The 14,847-nt window shown below is 46.5% G+C and overlaps 1 protein-coding gene across 5 annotated transcripts in view; it reads right to left on the bottom strand.

The window, feature by feature from the left end:
- Positions 1–14,847, bottom strand: part of FRMD4B (FERM domain containing 4B) — a 137,794-nt gene that overhangs the window by 33,406 nt on the left and 89,541 nt on the right. For all 5 annotated transcript variants that reach the window (XM_061455758.1, XM_061455759.1, XM_061455761.1 and 2 more), the window contains 2 exons: positions 9,325–9,381; positions 8,322–8,344 (listed from right to left, as the gene is read on the bottom strand). In XM_061455758.1, coding sequence (XP_061311742.1) covers positions 8,322–8,344; positions 9,325–9,381 — 80 coding nt within the window. The remainder of the gene's footprint in view (positions 1–8,321; positions 8,345–9,324; positions 9,382–14,847) is intronic.

Genomic DNA, 14,847 nt, shown 5'->3' with positions numbered 1-14,847 from the left:
AGAAAACATGGGGGATGGAAGACAGAGCAGGGAAATGTACAGGAAGAGCCAATGGATTTAGCAGCTTTTGAGTATGTCAGAGCAGCAGGATCTTGGCAGCAGGATTTTGAAGTGTGCTCTCTGACAAATCCTCTTTTGTGACAAACGCCAGACGTTTCCCATCATTTCCCAACCTTTCAGTTTATGGTCTGGTGGCACACTCAAGAAAGTTATTTTTCTACTGAAGGAAGACCAGGATGCAGAAAGGCCACGAATAAAGGGCTCCCACTGGCATGGGACAACCAGAGCTGAACCTTAACCTGCAGCCAACAGGGAGCATTGCCTGGGCCACGGCTGCAAAGTCTGCCACTTGAATACCAGGTAGGAACCGCCTGCTCAGAAACGTATTTGAAGGAGCATTTCTAAGAGTCTTCCAAACCCTGTACGTGAAAAGGACTATGACAAGCAGTGCAGATGGCTTTTTCAACACCAGGCTTCTTGTGCATCTAAGCTGCGGCCATGCTATGGGCTTCCCACGCTGTGCTTTAGTCCCACAGTTTGAGGGAAGTGCATCAAACACACGGTGACGCTGGGGCTGAGTAACCCTTCCTCACACTTAGCTTAGGCTGGACCACAGCTCTGGACCCCAAAGCCTGACCTCCAGCTCCAGACCTGCTGCTTTAGGCCAATTTCTCTCTGACATTGAGAGAAGAGCGGCAGCAGTGATCTCACAGGGGTTTGGTGACCCTACTTGTTGGCTTTTGGAAGACAGACCAAGGGCACCAAGGAAAAAGCAACATTTCTCTTATCAGCTATATGCATGCACCACTGTATCTGAGGACATCGGAACCAGACAAGTAAGAACGTGATCTGCTCCCAGAGCCACCTTGGCAGATGAAGCACTGTTCATATTTCCACTTTGCAGAAGAAGAGCAGGGTGCTGAAGAAGGAGCACTCCACAGCCAGTGAAAATCTGCGACCTGAACCTGCCCTAAATTCTCAGGTCTTCTTTTACAGTTCTCGATGTGAAACACGAGTACCCTGAAGATAAAACCCTTTGGTCCTTGGACAACACACCTACCACTGGTGATGGCTCACAGTCCCACAGATCTGGTACATATCCACATTTATAGAGCTGCTCAACCATACCAACAGCACGTTAGCACTGCTTCTCTATCAGACCAGACGGGAAGCAGACAAGCTCTGCTTTACCTGGGGATTTACTGCAGAGCAAAAGTAACTATTCACAGTTGGTACAATGCTTAAAGGGCCCCAAACCCTGCCTTGCAGCAGCAGATTGTTATTTCTAACATTCACACTTTCTTCCTGCTCGCACAAAAGTCAGCTCAGCCATATTAGTTGTGGGGTTTAGCCTGTCTGAGTACAGCAACAGCGTCTAAAGCTTGTTATCACAGCCCTGTGTGCTGATACAGACATGGAACCACAAGTAAAGTAAATTATCCAAACAACGATAAAGACTTGACAAATCTGCAAAAGCAAAAAAGCTGAGGCTGAAAAGCTGTCGTTCCGCTTCCTCAAAGCACAAAACACCCCCACGTGATGGACCCCAACCACCACGGGAAGGAAAAGCAAGAGAGATTTATTTTTGCTTTTTCAAGAAAGGATCTTGTTTGGAGTCAGAGCAGAGCCCCAGCTCCTGCTTGCAGCTGACAGAGCAGGACTGGAGAAACTCTATGTGCACCTCACAAAGTTTCCTAGACATTCAGCAGAAGGGAGGTGAACACATTGTGATGCAAAAGCCATGAAGTTTAACTTTACAACAGGAAAAGGCAATGTGTTTTAATGCTGAACCTGTGCTTGAGGGTATTTCTAGGAACAAGGGGGAGAGCACCTTTTACCTAAGGCTGTGGATGCCATGATGCTACTCCAAGCATGACAGCTATGACAACAACATGTCTGACTTGTCCCCTGCACAGGAGATGACTTGGGGGATGATGGATTTTCTGGCACCACACTTGCCTTGTCTCTCATTTGCCTTGGATGCAGAGTACACACAAAAGTCCTCCCTAGGTGGCTGGACTGTACCCATTCTAGCACTGACTCTCTGAGTTAAAAGTGCCTGAAAGGAAAAGAAAACCAAAGAAAATACAAGATCGTGGAGGGACAACTGAACAGGACTAAACACAACCACCCCTTTTGCTGCCCCTCAGTAAACTGCATGAACCTCAGGTGTAACAAATCTAAAATGTGTGTTCCTTACTGAACTGCCAGAATTATATGTTAATATGAAAAGTTACATGGCAATATACAAGCAGTAAATCCCAGGAGATCAGATTATAAATGAAAACATTCTTTTCTCTTCATCTAATCATTTTTGCTCATTTCACCCACAGAGCTTCCACCTAATTCATGTGCTACATAACAAACATACTGATGAATTCCTTGAGAGCTCTCACAGAACTGCTTTAAAATACAAAATAGTAAAAAACCATTAAAATTACATCACTGCAGAGACTATATGTGCCTTGGTCTGCCCTGAATTGTAAACTGCATGCATTTACAATAGCACAGGTAGAAAAAAACCCTCTTGCTGTTAAGTTCTAGCAGAAAATGATGGTTCTACCTACATAATTTTTTGAAATTGCACCTGGTTTACACAATGAATTTCCATTTTTTATTGAAAAATAAAACACCAGGAGAGAACATTTTCATCTCAGACCTGCTGCCCACGTGCACAGGCAGATGGAGTGTGGCAGCTCTCTGCCCAGCTCCCATTTGCCTGCTGCCTTCCTTCATGGTATATTGGGCTGTATAACCCGCACAATGAAGTGCGGCGACTCATCAAGAAAAGCAAGACTTGCACAATGCTAGAGAAAAATCAGTGCAGTTTTCAACCAGCTTTCTCTGAAGAGGGTATAAAATTCACTTATGCAGAGAGCTCTTTTCTTTGGGAAAGTGGGTATCTGATACCTGTCAAATAGGGGAATCATCGTATGAAATACACATCAAACATGACCTTCCCTAAGCTTGTTTATTTACTACCTGGGTTCATTGGGTGAGCCTAAATAAAGTGAAATAAATAATCAACCCCCTCAGCAAACAGGCTCTAAATTAACCCTTGCTCATCTTGTCTCAAATTAGCTGCTTATTGTGAAAGAGCGAGCTTAGGAAAGCACACAGTTCGGTCTGACTGAGACAAGAGTTAATGGTTCACAAGCAAATGCCTAGCAAGGTATTTAAAGAAAAAGTGTGCAGAGTGGCAGCTGAGATAAAATACACAATGACTCACTTGGCAAACAAGAGCCGTGGAGCACAAGGAGTATAACAGCAGCGCCAGCGCCGAGCACTGATTTACAGCAGGGCAGACACAGCCCACACAGAGCAGTGGGTCACGCTAGAGAAAGCCTCTGTAAATGGCATTGCATGGGCATTTACAAAGCACTCTTGCATGGAAAAGAAAACCAAGAATTAAACCACAGTGCTGCTTATGACAGGCACCTGATGGATGACCTGAGTGAATCCACCACCTCTTTTGTATCACCCACTGATATATGTGGAAGGCAATCCTTGAGGGCTAAACAGGCATCCAGACTGCTCAGGTCTTTTGCCTCTGCTTGAGGTCAGCATGAATGTTCCCTTGTAACTCATCCCCAGTCTCAATGGGCCTGGAAAAGAGCTTCCAGTGAATGGTTCACAATAGGGCTCCTTCCTCCAGCCTAACAGAGGCAGGTCCATGAAGCAAAAGGGTTTGTGCTGGGAAGCCGACACACACATTGTATTCATCTCAGAGCTTTCTTTAGGCCAGCTCCAATCTCACCCCACAGCCTGAGCACCTGTTAGTGGCTGGCATACATGAGGTGGGCTCCATTTCTGCCACATGGACGCAGCTTGAGCCCTCCAAGACCTCTCCAGGATGCAAACCTGGGGAAGGGGAGTAGGAACAGCTGGGAGATTTGGTCCAGATTCGTGTTTCTGCTCCAACCACAGTCCTGGACATGGCCACACCTGGAGTTTTGGTCATACAGACCTGGTGAGACTTCCGAAAACAGGCTGGACCAGCTGCCTCCAACACATCTCAGGTGTGTCCTGTTGCTGAAGCTACCTTAACCTTGAGGTAAGTAAGCAGTACACTGAGCAGGTGCTTTGCTATCAGACAATTACTAACTTCTGTGGAGCAGCTGTTTTACAGCACATATTATCATTATCACCACAATCTATCCTACCAAGAGATGTTTCCAGTTTATCTGGCAAAATAATCACCTTCCCAAGTAAATGCTACCCAAAAATCTAATGCTGAGCACTCAATTAGGAGCAAACTGCTAAGGCCTTTCCCAATCCTAACTATTCTATAATGCCAGTTTTCTGCACCTAGACCAAACACTGCATTTTCTCCTCAGTAAAGCTTTTAAATACAGCAGTTTCTGAGCCAATTACTCCATAGCAGGAGTATCTTTCACACAAACCTTTTCCTTTTACAAACCGTGTTTATCACCCCTATAGCGATAAACCCTGGTGCCTCGCACATGTCAGCTATCAGGAATTCATTATTTTGTCTGTGTTATGTTATACCAGTCCGGAGTTATCTTTGCAGCCCACAGGCCAGAATCAAAACCGAATGCGTCAGCTATTTAAAGAGAATAGAAGCCCTCCTCCAACAATTTAATTAACTTTCAGGGAGCATGACTGGGTTTCAGTAATGGGAATGTTACAGGGGAAAATATGATCCAAGATTATCAGTCAGAAAATACACTTTTCCATAGCTAACCTGATTTTAATAGATGTTTTTCTAACGCTAGAAGGTCAGCATTTAGGACATGTCAGCTAAAAACTCTCATCAAGTCACAAAAAAAAATAATACTATATACTATCGTACAGCATTTTGAGGGCAGATGCTTAGTCTATGAACTCAATACAGCTAAATCATTCGTTTCCCAAAGAGGCAACACATTATATGTTGCATATTTACACACGGAATGATTACCAGACTGATCTGTTATTTTGCTTGCCTGCCAAGACATTAGGTTTCTTTACAATTCAAATAAAATACCTCAGATAAGTAGAATATGGACTTTTTTCACCCTATACTGAGCCATGCCAGGAGCTGGAACTTGAATCAAATTCTCTTTCTAAAACCCTCGAACAGAGTTTTAAAACGTCAAGCTTTTGTAAAACCAGGCTGGCAGCTTTTTCTGTTTCATTTGCAAACATGAGAGTGGAGGAGTGCAATTAAATAATGCAGAGTTTCAAAACTCCTATTAATGACTAATACTTTGCTTGGGGTTCCTAGTACAGGAGCTAGGGAAAAACTGATGGGAATTCAGTTTAAACAGAGCAGCCATCAACTGGAAGCCCTGGATGAGTCACGAAAAGGAAACACAAGCAAAGCCTTACATCCCTTCTCTCGAGGAAAACCTGCCCAATCATTGCATGGAAAGGCAGAGGGCCAGGGATCTGCAGCATCCCAGACATGCTGGGAACACCAGAGCTGCAAGGCTCAGGAGAAACAGTCCCGACACTGTCCCATGTAAGGTGGGGAATGGCTCATGGAGCACCCCTGCGATATGAGCTTCATCACACACAGGGGGGTAATTATCTTGGCTGGGATCACCAGTTCAGTCAACAGGAAAAGGAACTGGGTGTGCAGTGAGCTACACTGACTGCGGTCCGCTGCCACCTTTGTTAATCATTCCTTCTGCAGCCCACAGTCATTTGAGGCTGTCTTTGGGAAACCAGAGCTATCCAAAACAGGCTCACATGCAATGGACACGCTGCCAGCGCAATTCTGAAGCATGTACTTAAGTCTTATCAAGATGTCTTAAAAGCCAGGGTCCTCTTAAAGTAGGACTTGGGTGGCTTATCTTACATAAAGCCACTCTCCAAATGAGAAGGCACATACCCTTGTCCTAACAGCCCCGCTTAGGGCCCTGGGGTCCTATTGCAAACCACCTGCAACAGCCAAACCCCAAAGACCCTGATATTCACGACATCAGTGCTACCACTGCACAGCCCCTCCAGAGTGACCTTTGAGGTGTAGAATCAGAAACTTTTACTTTCCCTGAGCGCTGCAATGTCAGGTTTGCTCACTAAAAATAAACAGGTTTCAAAAGAATGCGCTCACCCACTCTGCACGGGTATGGGAGGGTGGTTCTCAGGAGATTGCTGCTCTGCCATCAAGATGCTATCTGAGAGTGGATTGGGAAAGGGGTAACTGCAGAGCTGCAGGAGTTAGAAGTGTTCGGACCCTGGTACTGATCTGCCTGCTCCCAGCTGAAGTCAGAGGAATTCACACAGTGATCCCATCATGGGACGTTTCCCTATGGAAAATCTTCTCTATGGCCTACGTGAGAAATCAGCCAGCCAAAGATCACCAGTTCTGCCTGCACTGGCCCATTTTTCACTTCCAGAAAGCTAATCTCTAGGACTTCAGGCAATTCCTGTATTTACCGTGTTTGCTCAGCACTAATTCAATATAAAGAAATACTAACTGGCGAGTTCTCACGTAAGCAGGAATGGCGCAAGAGCCGCATTCCAAAACATGATTCAAAGAGGAACAGCCAAATGACGGCGAACAACGGACACACCAAAGCCAAAGCACTGCAAATGAAGACAACTCAGTGCACAAGCAGCAAGGATGTATTCCTGGTATCGCAGCAAGTTTGGCAGGGGAGGCCAGTCCTGCAGTATCTTTGTGAAGATATGCTGGTAATTAAGCTAGTGCTTTATCAGTGGTGGCCCAAAGGACCACTTGTGATATGTAAAATGAAATTCCTTCGCTTCTGGTGTGCTCGCTGTGCCTGAGACAGCTGGCCAGGCTCATTTGCTATGGAGCAAAACATATGTTCTGCTTAACAGAGGAAACAATTGCTGCAGCTATTTTCACGCAACTATCAGAGGAAGAGCTGCACTTGGAAATCACTCTTGTAGCAGCGTTCTTCCCTTCAATTCTCTTCAAATACTTTTAAAGGTAACCACGGGCAATCCACTCCTTGCAATGTGTCTGCAGAGGCATGGAAGATAACCACAGACACAGTTCTTGGCCATGTGAAGCAATACTTACAAACCTACTTACAGCACATAAGGAGTCAACGTTAAGTTTAAACCACATAAGGGAGGTTTTCACCACAAAGGTAGTTTTTAACCTTAACTCCTCTTCTTCAGAATTGAGAGCACGTGCCACCAGCTGCTACAGCTTAGTAAGTTAACTCCTGTCAAGTGAACAGTGGTTCTCTTGTTAACTTCACCTAAACTGAGCTAAGCTTAAGGTGTCCCTGTGAGATCAGGCAAGATGAGTTGTCTCTCTAGAGAAACGAAACGCAGGACACCGCGGCTATAAGTAATATACTGTGGGTCACAAAGCAGGTCTACAGCATGAATAGGGAAAGAAATTGTACAGCCAGCCCCAGTTGATCTCAGTCACAAGGACACCTCTTCCTCCCTGCAGGCATGACAGCACACCAACAAAAAGGAAAAGGAGGTTGTGATGAACTTCACGGAGCATGCCCTTCAGTGGAGAAGTGGCTGAAGAAGGCAGCAGGGGTCTCAGGCAGCAGCACTGGCATGCACTTAACTGCACACTGAAGGAAGCAGAGTGTGTCACGTTGGCAGACAGATGTGACTTGACCCCTGCATCTGAGCACACAGCTCTCGACTGAGCATTTTCAAGCCTGGCTCTTAAAAGCTGTTGTAGCCAAAGCGTAAAACACTCCTCTCTTCCCAGATGGAAACTCAGAAAGTAGTAAAACATTAACACGACCAAAACCAACCTTCTGAATTTCTATTTGCTTAGTGAGCTGTTTCTAATTGAAGGTCTTTTCCCCTGGCTTTAACAGGTCCCAGTGTGACCCCACCTCCTCTGCAGGGCCAGTTACTGTAACCAGTGCATGGTAAGAAGTGATCTCCAAGGACGAACCCCGTCTTTTAAAGCCCAGCAACCGGGTCACACACCAGCTACAACACAACTGTTGGGTCAAGCGCAGGAGGGAAGGGAGAGGCTCTGCAGGGCAGCTGCACAAGAAAGCAGCTCATTGATCTCCAGCGCGGGCAGCTGACGGGCTCCATGTCTGCACATGCTGCCACTCTACAGGCAGGGTCACCCAGATAGACCCAAGCCACAGTTCAAGGAAGCGTGGGAGCTTTCTCCCCATCCCATGTTCAGGAAGGGGAGCAAAGCGGGATGGCCTGAAAAGCTGTTTTGCCTCAGAGCCTGCTCACAAAAGGCATTACTCACCCAGATTTTATCCAGCCCAGCAGCGCATTTCACTTTCTTCAGCCACTGCTTGCAGCTGGACTTTACCCCTGGTTTTGATTGTTTGCAATACAATGCCAACACAGAAAAACACATCCATCAAGCACACCGGTATTAGAAAGGAGAATGTTATTACCTGGAATAGTCTCCTTTAGCTTCCTACAATAGAAAAACAGTGACAGAGTTATAACAGGAGCTCTTCAAAAGTCCTCGATTTTCCCAGCATTGTTCACTTCCCCACTCCCACAGCTCCAGGGCCAAATCCTGACCCCAGTTACACGCAATGCAAAGCGTGAAGCCTGCTCACATGCATTCAAGAACAGAACTTGGCCCTTTATGCTTCCAACTATAGATAATCCACACACATCATAAATAAAACCATTTCCAAGAGGGGGATGAGTTTCACACTGCAAATCAAATCTTGCTTTTACTGCACAAGAAGTGAAATACAATTCTCTCTCCGGCCAACTGCATCCAGCTAAAGGTTGGCTTTACAGGCAGGTCAGCAGTTGCAAGGAATTGTGTTCACTCGAGATGAAAACAACAGTGCAGGCAGATGGAGCTGCTGCAGCTTTGCCGTGGCACTTTGTCACTGAGAATGCCATAGGGAAAAAATCCTCAGTGTCTTAAAGGCAGAGTTTTATTTCATAGAAAATGGTAAATAACCAGAGTGTGTGTACGACAAAACTTGATTAAGGAGAACAAAAACTGACACCGCATATTTCAACATAACAGGGGTATCAAAAACATATGCTCTAGAAAGATTCACAGGCATAATCAGCAAATTTAGCTACTCCTCCTCCCAGATCTGCAGACCATAAATTAGAATAACTGATAAACTGGATGGAAATCTACCCAAATACATGACTTCCTTTGGTGAGTTTTTCTTCTTTCTTTCAATTTCAAATACCTCAAATAAGGATTTCCCTCACTTGCCCCTAAGGAAAACACTTTCCAAGTTTTCTACCTTTTCTTCCCCCTTTCCCACCCTTCTCTCCAGCTGCAGAAACTATAAAAACAGCTCCATGTGCATGCTTTCATACAAAGGGGGGAGGAAAAGAGAAGCAGAACACAGTAGAGCTAAACCAAGCCCAAGCCACCGGTGCCCGCGGCCGAACTGGGTGGGAAGAGCCGCTTACCTGCAACACTAGCGCTGCCAACTTGAAGACGGTCTCGCTCTCCGCTTCAATCTGCCCCTGTGCAGGGAGAGAACGGGACATGAGCGCGGCCGCGCCCCGCCTCGCCGCACACCCTCTCCGCTCCGCCCCGCCGCGGGGAGGGACCGGGGGGACCCGAGCGGTTCCCGGGCACAGCGAGTGCCGAAGGGCCGGAGCCCTCCCTGTGCCCCCGGGGGTGCAACCCCCTTCTGCGAGCACGGCCTCCCCCGCAAAGCCTCGCCCCTTCCTCCCTCTCGGCGCAGATCTTTCTTTCCTTTACTGCTCTTTACCAGGCGCTGCTTTGCATTATTGCAGCTACCGGAACTTTTGACAAGGGCATGTGGAGGTAGAATAAGGGGAAATGGATCTAAACTGACAGAGGAGAGATTTAGATTAGATACAAGGAAGAAGTTTTTCCCTGTGAGGGTGCTGAGGCTCTGGCACAGGTTGCCCAGAGAAGCTGTGGCTGCCCCATCCCTGGCAGTGTTCAAGGCCAGGTTGCAGGGCTTGGAGCAACCTGCTCTAGTGATAGGTGTTCCTGCCCATGGCAGGGGGTTGAAACTGGATGAGCTTTAAGGCCCCTTCTAACGCAAACCAGTCTGGGATTCTATGACTGTGCACACCTCGTCAGGGACCTGATCCTGCATGCTGCAAAAACACGTGAAAAACTTGTCACCAAGCAGGGTTGGGCAAGAGAGATTCTCATGGCTTGAAGCACACCACCCCAGTTCCACAGTGGTACATACACCTCTGATGCTAGGTAAGTAATACTTACCAATCACAAGGCTAACATAACTAAGCTTCCTTTGGCCCACAGCACCTGGATCTTACAACCTCCAGTTCTCACAAGTACACTGCAGTGTTCAGACAAATTGATGGAAACCCCATGCTGGAAGCCTCCTTTGTATCTTGACCCTACTCCCAAACCAGACCCATCCTGACAACACTATGCATTTGCTGACTTAAGCAGTGTGCAGCTGATAAATGCCAAAACATCAAAACTACACAAGAATCCTTTTTTTTCCCTTCTTGCAAAGTTAAGTGCAGTCTTTCAAAGTTAGTTTCTTATAAGGAAAAGCCCTGGTCTTGGTTCTACAACACTGTCACCAGCACTAACACTGGAAAAGTGAAGAAGATACCTTACAGTTGGGAGTCTTGGGTTATCAAGGCTACTGTGTGCCAAGGATAAAACTGAGGCCATGAACCAGCCCATGAATAGAGATTTATTGTTTCTCATTGACCTTCTGCAAGTGAAGGTGGTGGACACGATGCCAGCCTCATGCCACCAAGAGCCCAACACATCCTCTGTCCCCACTTGGCTGAATGAGGGGACAAAGCAGACTGAAAGCTGAAACAGTACCAAACCCAGGGCAGCAGGAAGATCTACAGAATGACAAACCGGCACAGGGAAATGACAGCTCAAGATCTATAAGGCACATCTGGAGCTGAGCTAATTTGCCGCAGCTGCAGGTCTGGCCCACAGAGACCAAATTCAAAAGCGAACAAACAAATAATTCAATTTCCATTAGAAGGGAGGGTTTTTTTGCCAGCTTTGTCAATAGAACATTCCAGCAGCAGCGCTCCCCCAGGCTGCTTCGCAACAGCAGACCAAGAGGAATTTCCCCTTCCCAACAGGTGTGGCAACAGCTATGGAGAAGTAGCCTCCGAAGCATTCCCAGACATATTTTATTAGAAGAAAAGGAGGAGCACATCACAAGTTAGGAGGAAAAAAGAGCTTCAAGTTCATCCTTCCTTCCGATCCCTTTCATGTTGATGCTTAAGAAAAAAGGCAAGGATTACAGCCCAGAAACTCTTCACATAGGTGCAATTTTAAGGCACTTTGTTACTTCCAGGTCTGTATCGGGTTAGTCTTTGTCATGCACATCTGAGCTGCCTTTCTTTAAACTTAAATTGCATCTGCTCAAAGAGCCTCTGAGGCCAACTGTAGCAGCGGGAGGATTACAGAGATCAGGTCATCCCAGCACTGCGCTCCTGCTCAGCAGGAAAAGATGGGCTCTAGCTCAGCAAAGCGGTCCCTGGACCACAGTATCAGGGAAAACAGGGCCAGAAGGGACCTTAAACTCATCAAGACCATGTCCCTGCCCCAAAGTGAATCAGTTACATGCAGCTTGTCACCTTTTAAGCATGTAAGAAACTCATCCAGATTTAACTACCTCTGTTGCTGGCTCTAATAAAAACTCAGCAGCACTCTGTGAGCCACTGCAGCAGTGAGTCCCTGCTGACCCATAGCAAGGCTGCTGCTGGCATTACAGGTGTGTTTGGGACTTACTAACCAAGCACCTCTTCACTTTTCATCTTCAAAGCACCTCCCGACCATTAACTAATTAGCAATAGTAATTACGAGGCTGCTCCTCTGTGTATTTAACTTGGTCCTAAATACGAGCATTAGGAAACTCTGGTCACTTTACTAGGCTGCTATTGCATGGCCACAAATGTTAAAAGTGATCCCACAAACCACTTCATTTAGGGTTTTAGGAGGCTGAACAGGCTGAAAGGGACCGCCTTCTTCAGGTGATGAAAGTCTGTCTCTGCTTTCATAGCGAGGGTTTTGCTGTGCTGATGTCCTCAGCTTTGAGTGCATTTGATTAGAAGCTGCATTGAGGAGTGAACAGGTAAGACTGTCCCCCCTAACATGACCTCTTTCAAAAAAGATGCTGAAGGTGTCATGACCAGAGCAAAGGGGACAAACAAGACACCCCAGGCTCAGGACTGCCAGCACGGCTCTCTAGCTTTTGCTAACCTCAGAACAGGGTGGACCAGCCCTAATTATTATCACATATAGCCATACCAGAACAGGGGCCAATCTGAGGGAGGCTCTGCACCTAAAACACCTTCCAGAGTGCAATCAGGAGAACCCCTACCCTTTGAAGGGGCTAAAAACCAAAGAAAACGATACAGGGAGGCAAAGGGACTGTTCTGAGGTCATACAGGAGCTAAGTAGCAGTGCAAGGATTTGAACCAAGAGATCCCAAAGCCCAGCTCAGCCTTTATCTAACAGACTAACTTTATACAAGTGAGTCTCTTGGACAATTCCTTTGAGCCTGGAATTATTTTTCATCATAATATAACATTATTTGCCATCTGGTCCCCCAATTGCTATAATGCTCTGGGCTGTCAAGGAGTTTGGACAGCCTTGCCTTGACACAAATCCAAATAGCGATACACGTCACTCAGGAGCACAGAGCCGTGACTCATCCCACTCACTCAGGCAGTGTTTTGATTTTATAACCATCTCTCAGCCCCAAGGCTGTTGGATGGGGGGGGGGGGGGGTCTCTGTCTTAGCATCACTTTAACACGGTCAGATTTCAAAAATAGATGGAGAAAAGGGCTGTAAAAAGATTCATTTGCAATGCCTGCAATTGCCAGGGTAATTTAAGCAGAGACTTCATTGAGGGTGTGGGCCCTGGGAGCCAGGGCAGCGAGTGCTCTCACGCGGTTCTGTGTTGGAGATGAAGATGGGAGTTTTTCCTAGATTTATCCCAAGTGGATACAAGGTCACCAGCATGAGGTTAAGTAGATGGATGTAATTCTGATAATGAAATCAGAGACTTTTACATCTGAGATGTAAATAAGTTTAAACAGACCAGTGGGTGCAGCTCCAGGGAGGGGATGAAACTGATGTTTCTCAATTAGAGTTTGCACAGGGACCAATCATTTTAACCAGCAAGACAGATTCAGCCCCTCGCATGGCTCTCCTAAAGGCCACTGGCTTATCTAAACACTGCATTTGGTCCAGTGGATTCAGGTGGTGGCTTTTAGGTGTCATCCTGACAAACATCAGAATAATAAAAGGTTGTAGCAGATGTCCAAACCAGGTGGCAATTACTGTAGACCAGGAATAGGTCACTATCTCGGTAGCCAGTAAAGACCAACCCTCCCTTCAGTGCCTATGGGCAGAATTTAGTCCCTGATTCAGGTATGAGCTCAAGCCTTTTGCTACACAGACACAGACTTACGAATGTGATAAAAATCACAAGCTTGGTCGTGAACAGAGCAGTGAACCCTCATTAGACACAGCAACAGCACTAGAATTTACTGTCATAGAGATACAAGTCTGAAATCCTAGCAAGACACAGATCAAGAATGATGATAATGAGCATTAACTGTGCTAAGCAAATCTTTGGACTGTAAACTTACATTAAAGCAGACTAAAAAAAAGCAACACAAAGGAACTGTCATCTCTAACTCTTTACAGGCAGAGCAAGACATGAAAACATACATGGTTTGTTAAAACCATGTGTAACCTCCAAGGGTTAAAGTCCGACAACAAACACATTTCACCTGAAGATTTGAGACTTGAGATACCAACAGACCTCTTCCCTCCAACCCTTTAAAAATGTATATTAACCATAGACACCCTCAAACACACACAATGATTGAATAGCCTCAAGACAGCCACAATACTGAGTATAATTACCCACTGAAAGGTGATTAAAAATACTGAGAGAAAGAAGGGTGCAATTAGGCAGAGGGAAAGAAAGGACCCAAACGTCTACAACAAGGTGTTCAGACCGAGGGAGACAATTAGTTGGGTGTGGACCCAGCACAAGTGAACAAAGTGATGCCAGCACCCATGCCCTTACCTGGCACCACTGTGCCTTTCCCCGTGAGACCCAGCATCCCCATGATGTGCCCAAGAGCCAGAGGATGCAAAGGCAGGTCCCTGCAGTGCAGAAAGCTTCACAGCTTTTCAGCATCTAAGGGTTCTCTGGGAGCAGAGGCTACAGCGAGGCGGCCTGAGCTCCTGGGGCAGGGAGTGGTTGTCAGCCACAACCTGTTACACGGCACAGGTTGAGCAGTGCTGAGGAACTAGGTCAAACAAATGTGGCATCTCGCTCTGGCAGTGTGGCTGTGCTGGGTAATTACACCACAGAGACAAGTAATGGCAGCAAACAAATAACCCTCCAACTTGAAAGGGCCATCCCAATTCCTGGCATTCACACCTACATCTCAATCCTGCTGCTGTCACCTGCTGTTTGCACTGGACACCCCATCCCATTTCCTTCTGCAGTGGAAGCCCCAGACTTTGCTGAGCATCTTAACTGGGACGAGTTTCCCAAGGACAGAAACTCTGGGTTTAGAAAACACAGCAAATGTCTGCCTCCAGCACATTAGGGAGGTAAAGCAAAGCACAAAGCCAGCAGGAGATGCAGAATACAAGCCAATATAAGAACAAATTAAAGGGTGGTCATTCTGACCCTCCTCAAAAGGGCACTTCAGATTTCTACTTGTGCTGCATATACCCCATGGGGGGACTACAGCCTGAATAACTCAGGAGGCCTCACAGCTGCTTCACAGCATTTAGATGGCCCATGATGTCTTTCATTTCATCTACTGAGCCTCACAGCCCTTCCTACCCAACACAAGAGACCACAGCCTGAGAACAAACACAGCTCAGGGAGCGCACAGCAGCTCTCTCCCAGCAGAATCTGCTGCTTTCCACCTCAGCAGCTTTGTCTGATCCAGCCCAACAAAAGCTGGTA

The sequence above is a fragment of the Pezoporus flaviventris genome, unplaced genomic scaffold (assembly GCF_033815535.1).
Source record: "Pezoporus flaviventris isolate CSIRO_AGI_PZ_B2104156 unplaced genomic scaffold, CSIRO_AGI_Pfla_v1 ptg000021l, whole genome shotgun sequence".
In the NCBI taxonomy this organism is placed as follows: domain Eukaryota; kingdom Metazoa; phylum Chordata; class Aves; order Psittaciformes; family Psittacidae; genus Pezoporus; species Pezoporus flaviventris.
The sequence above is the reverse complement of the archived record's forward strand: the minus strand, read 5'-3'. Positions and strand labels throughout refer to the sequence as shown.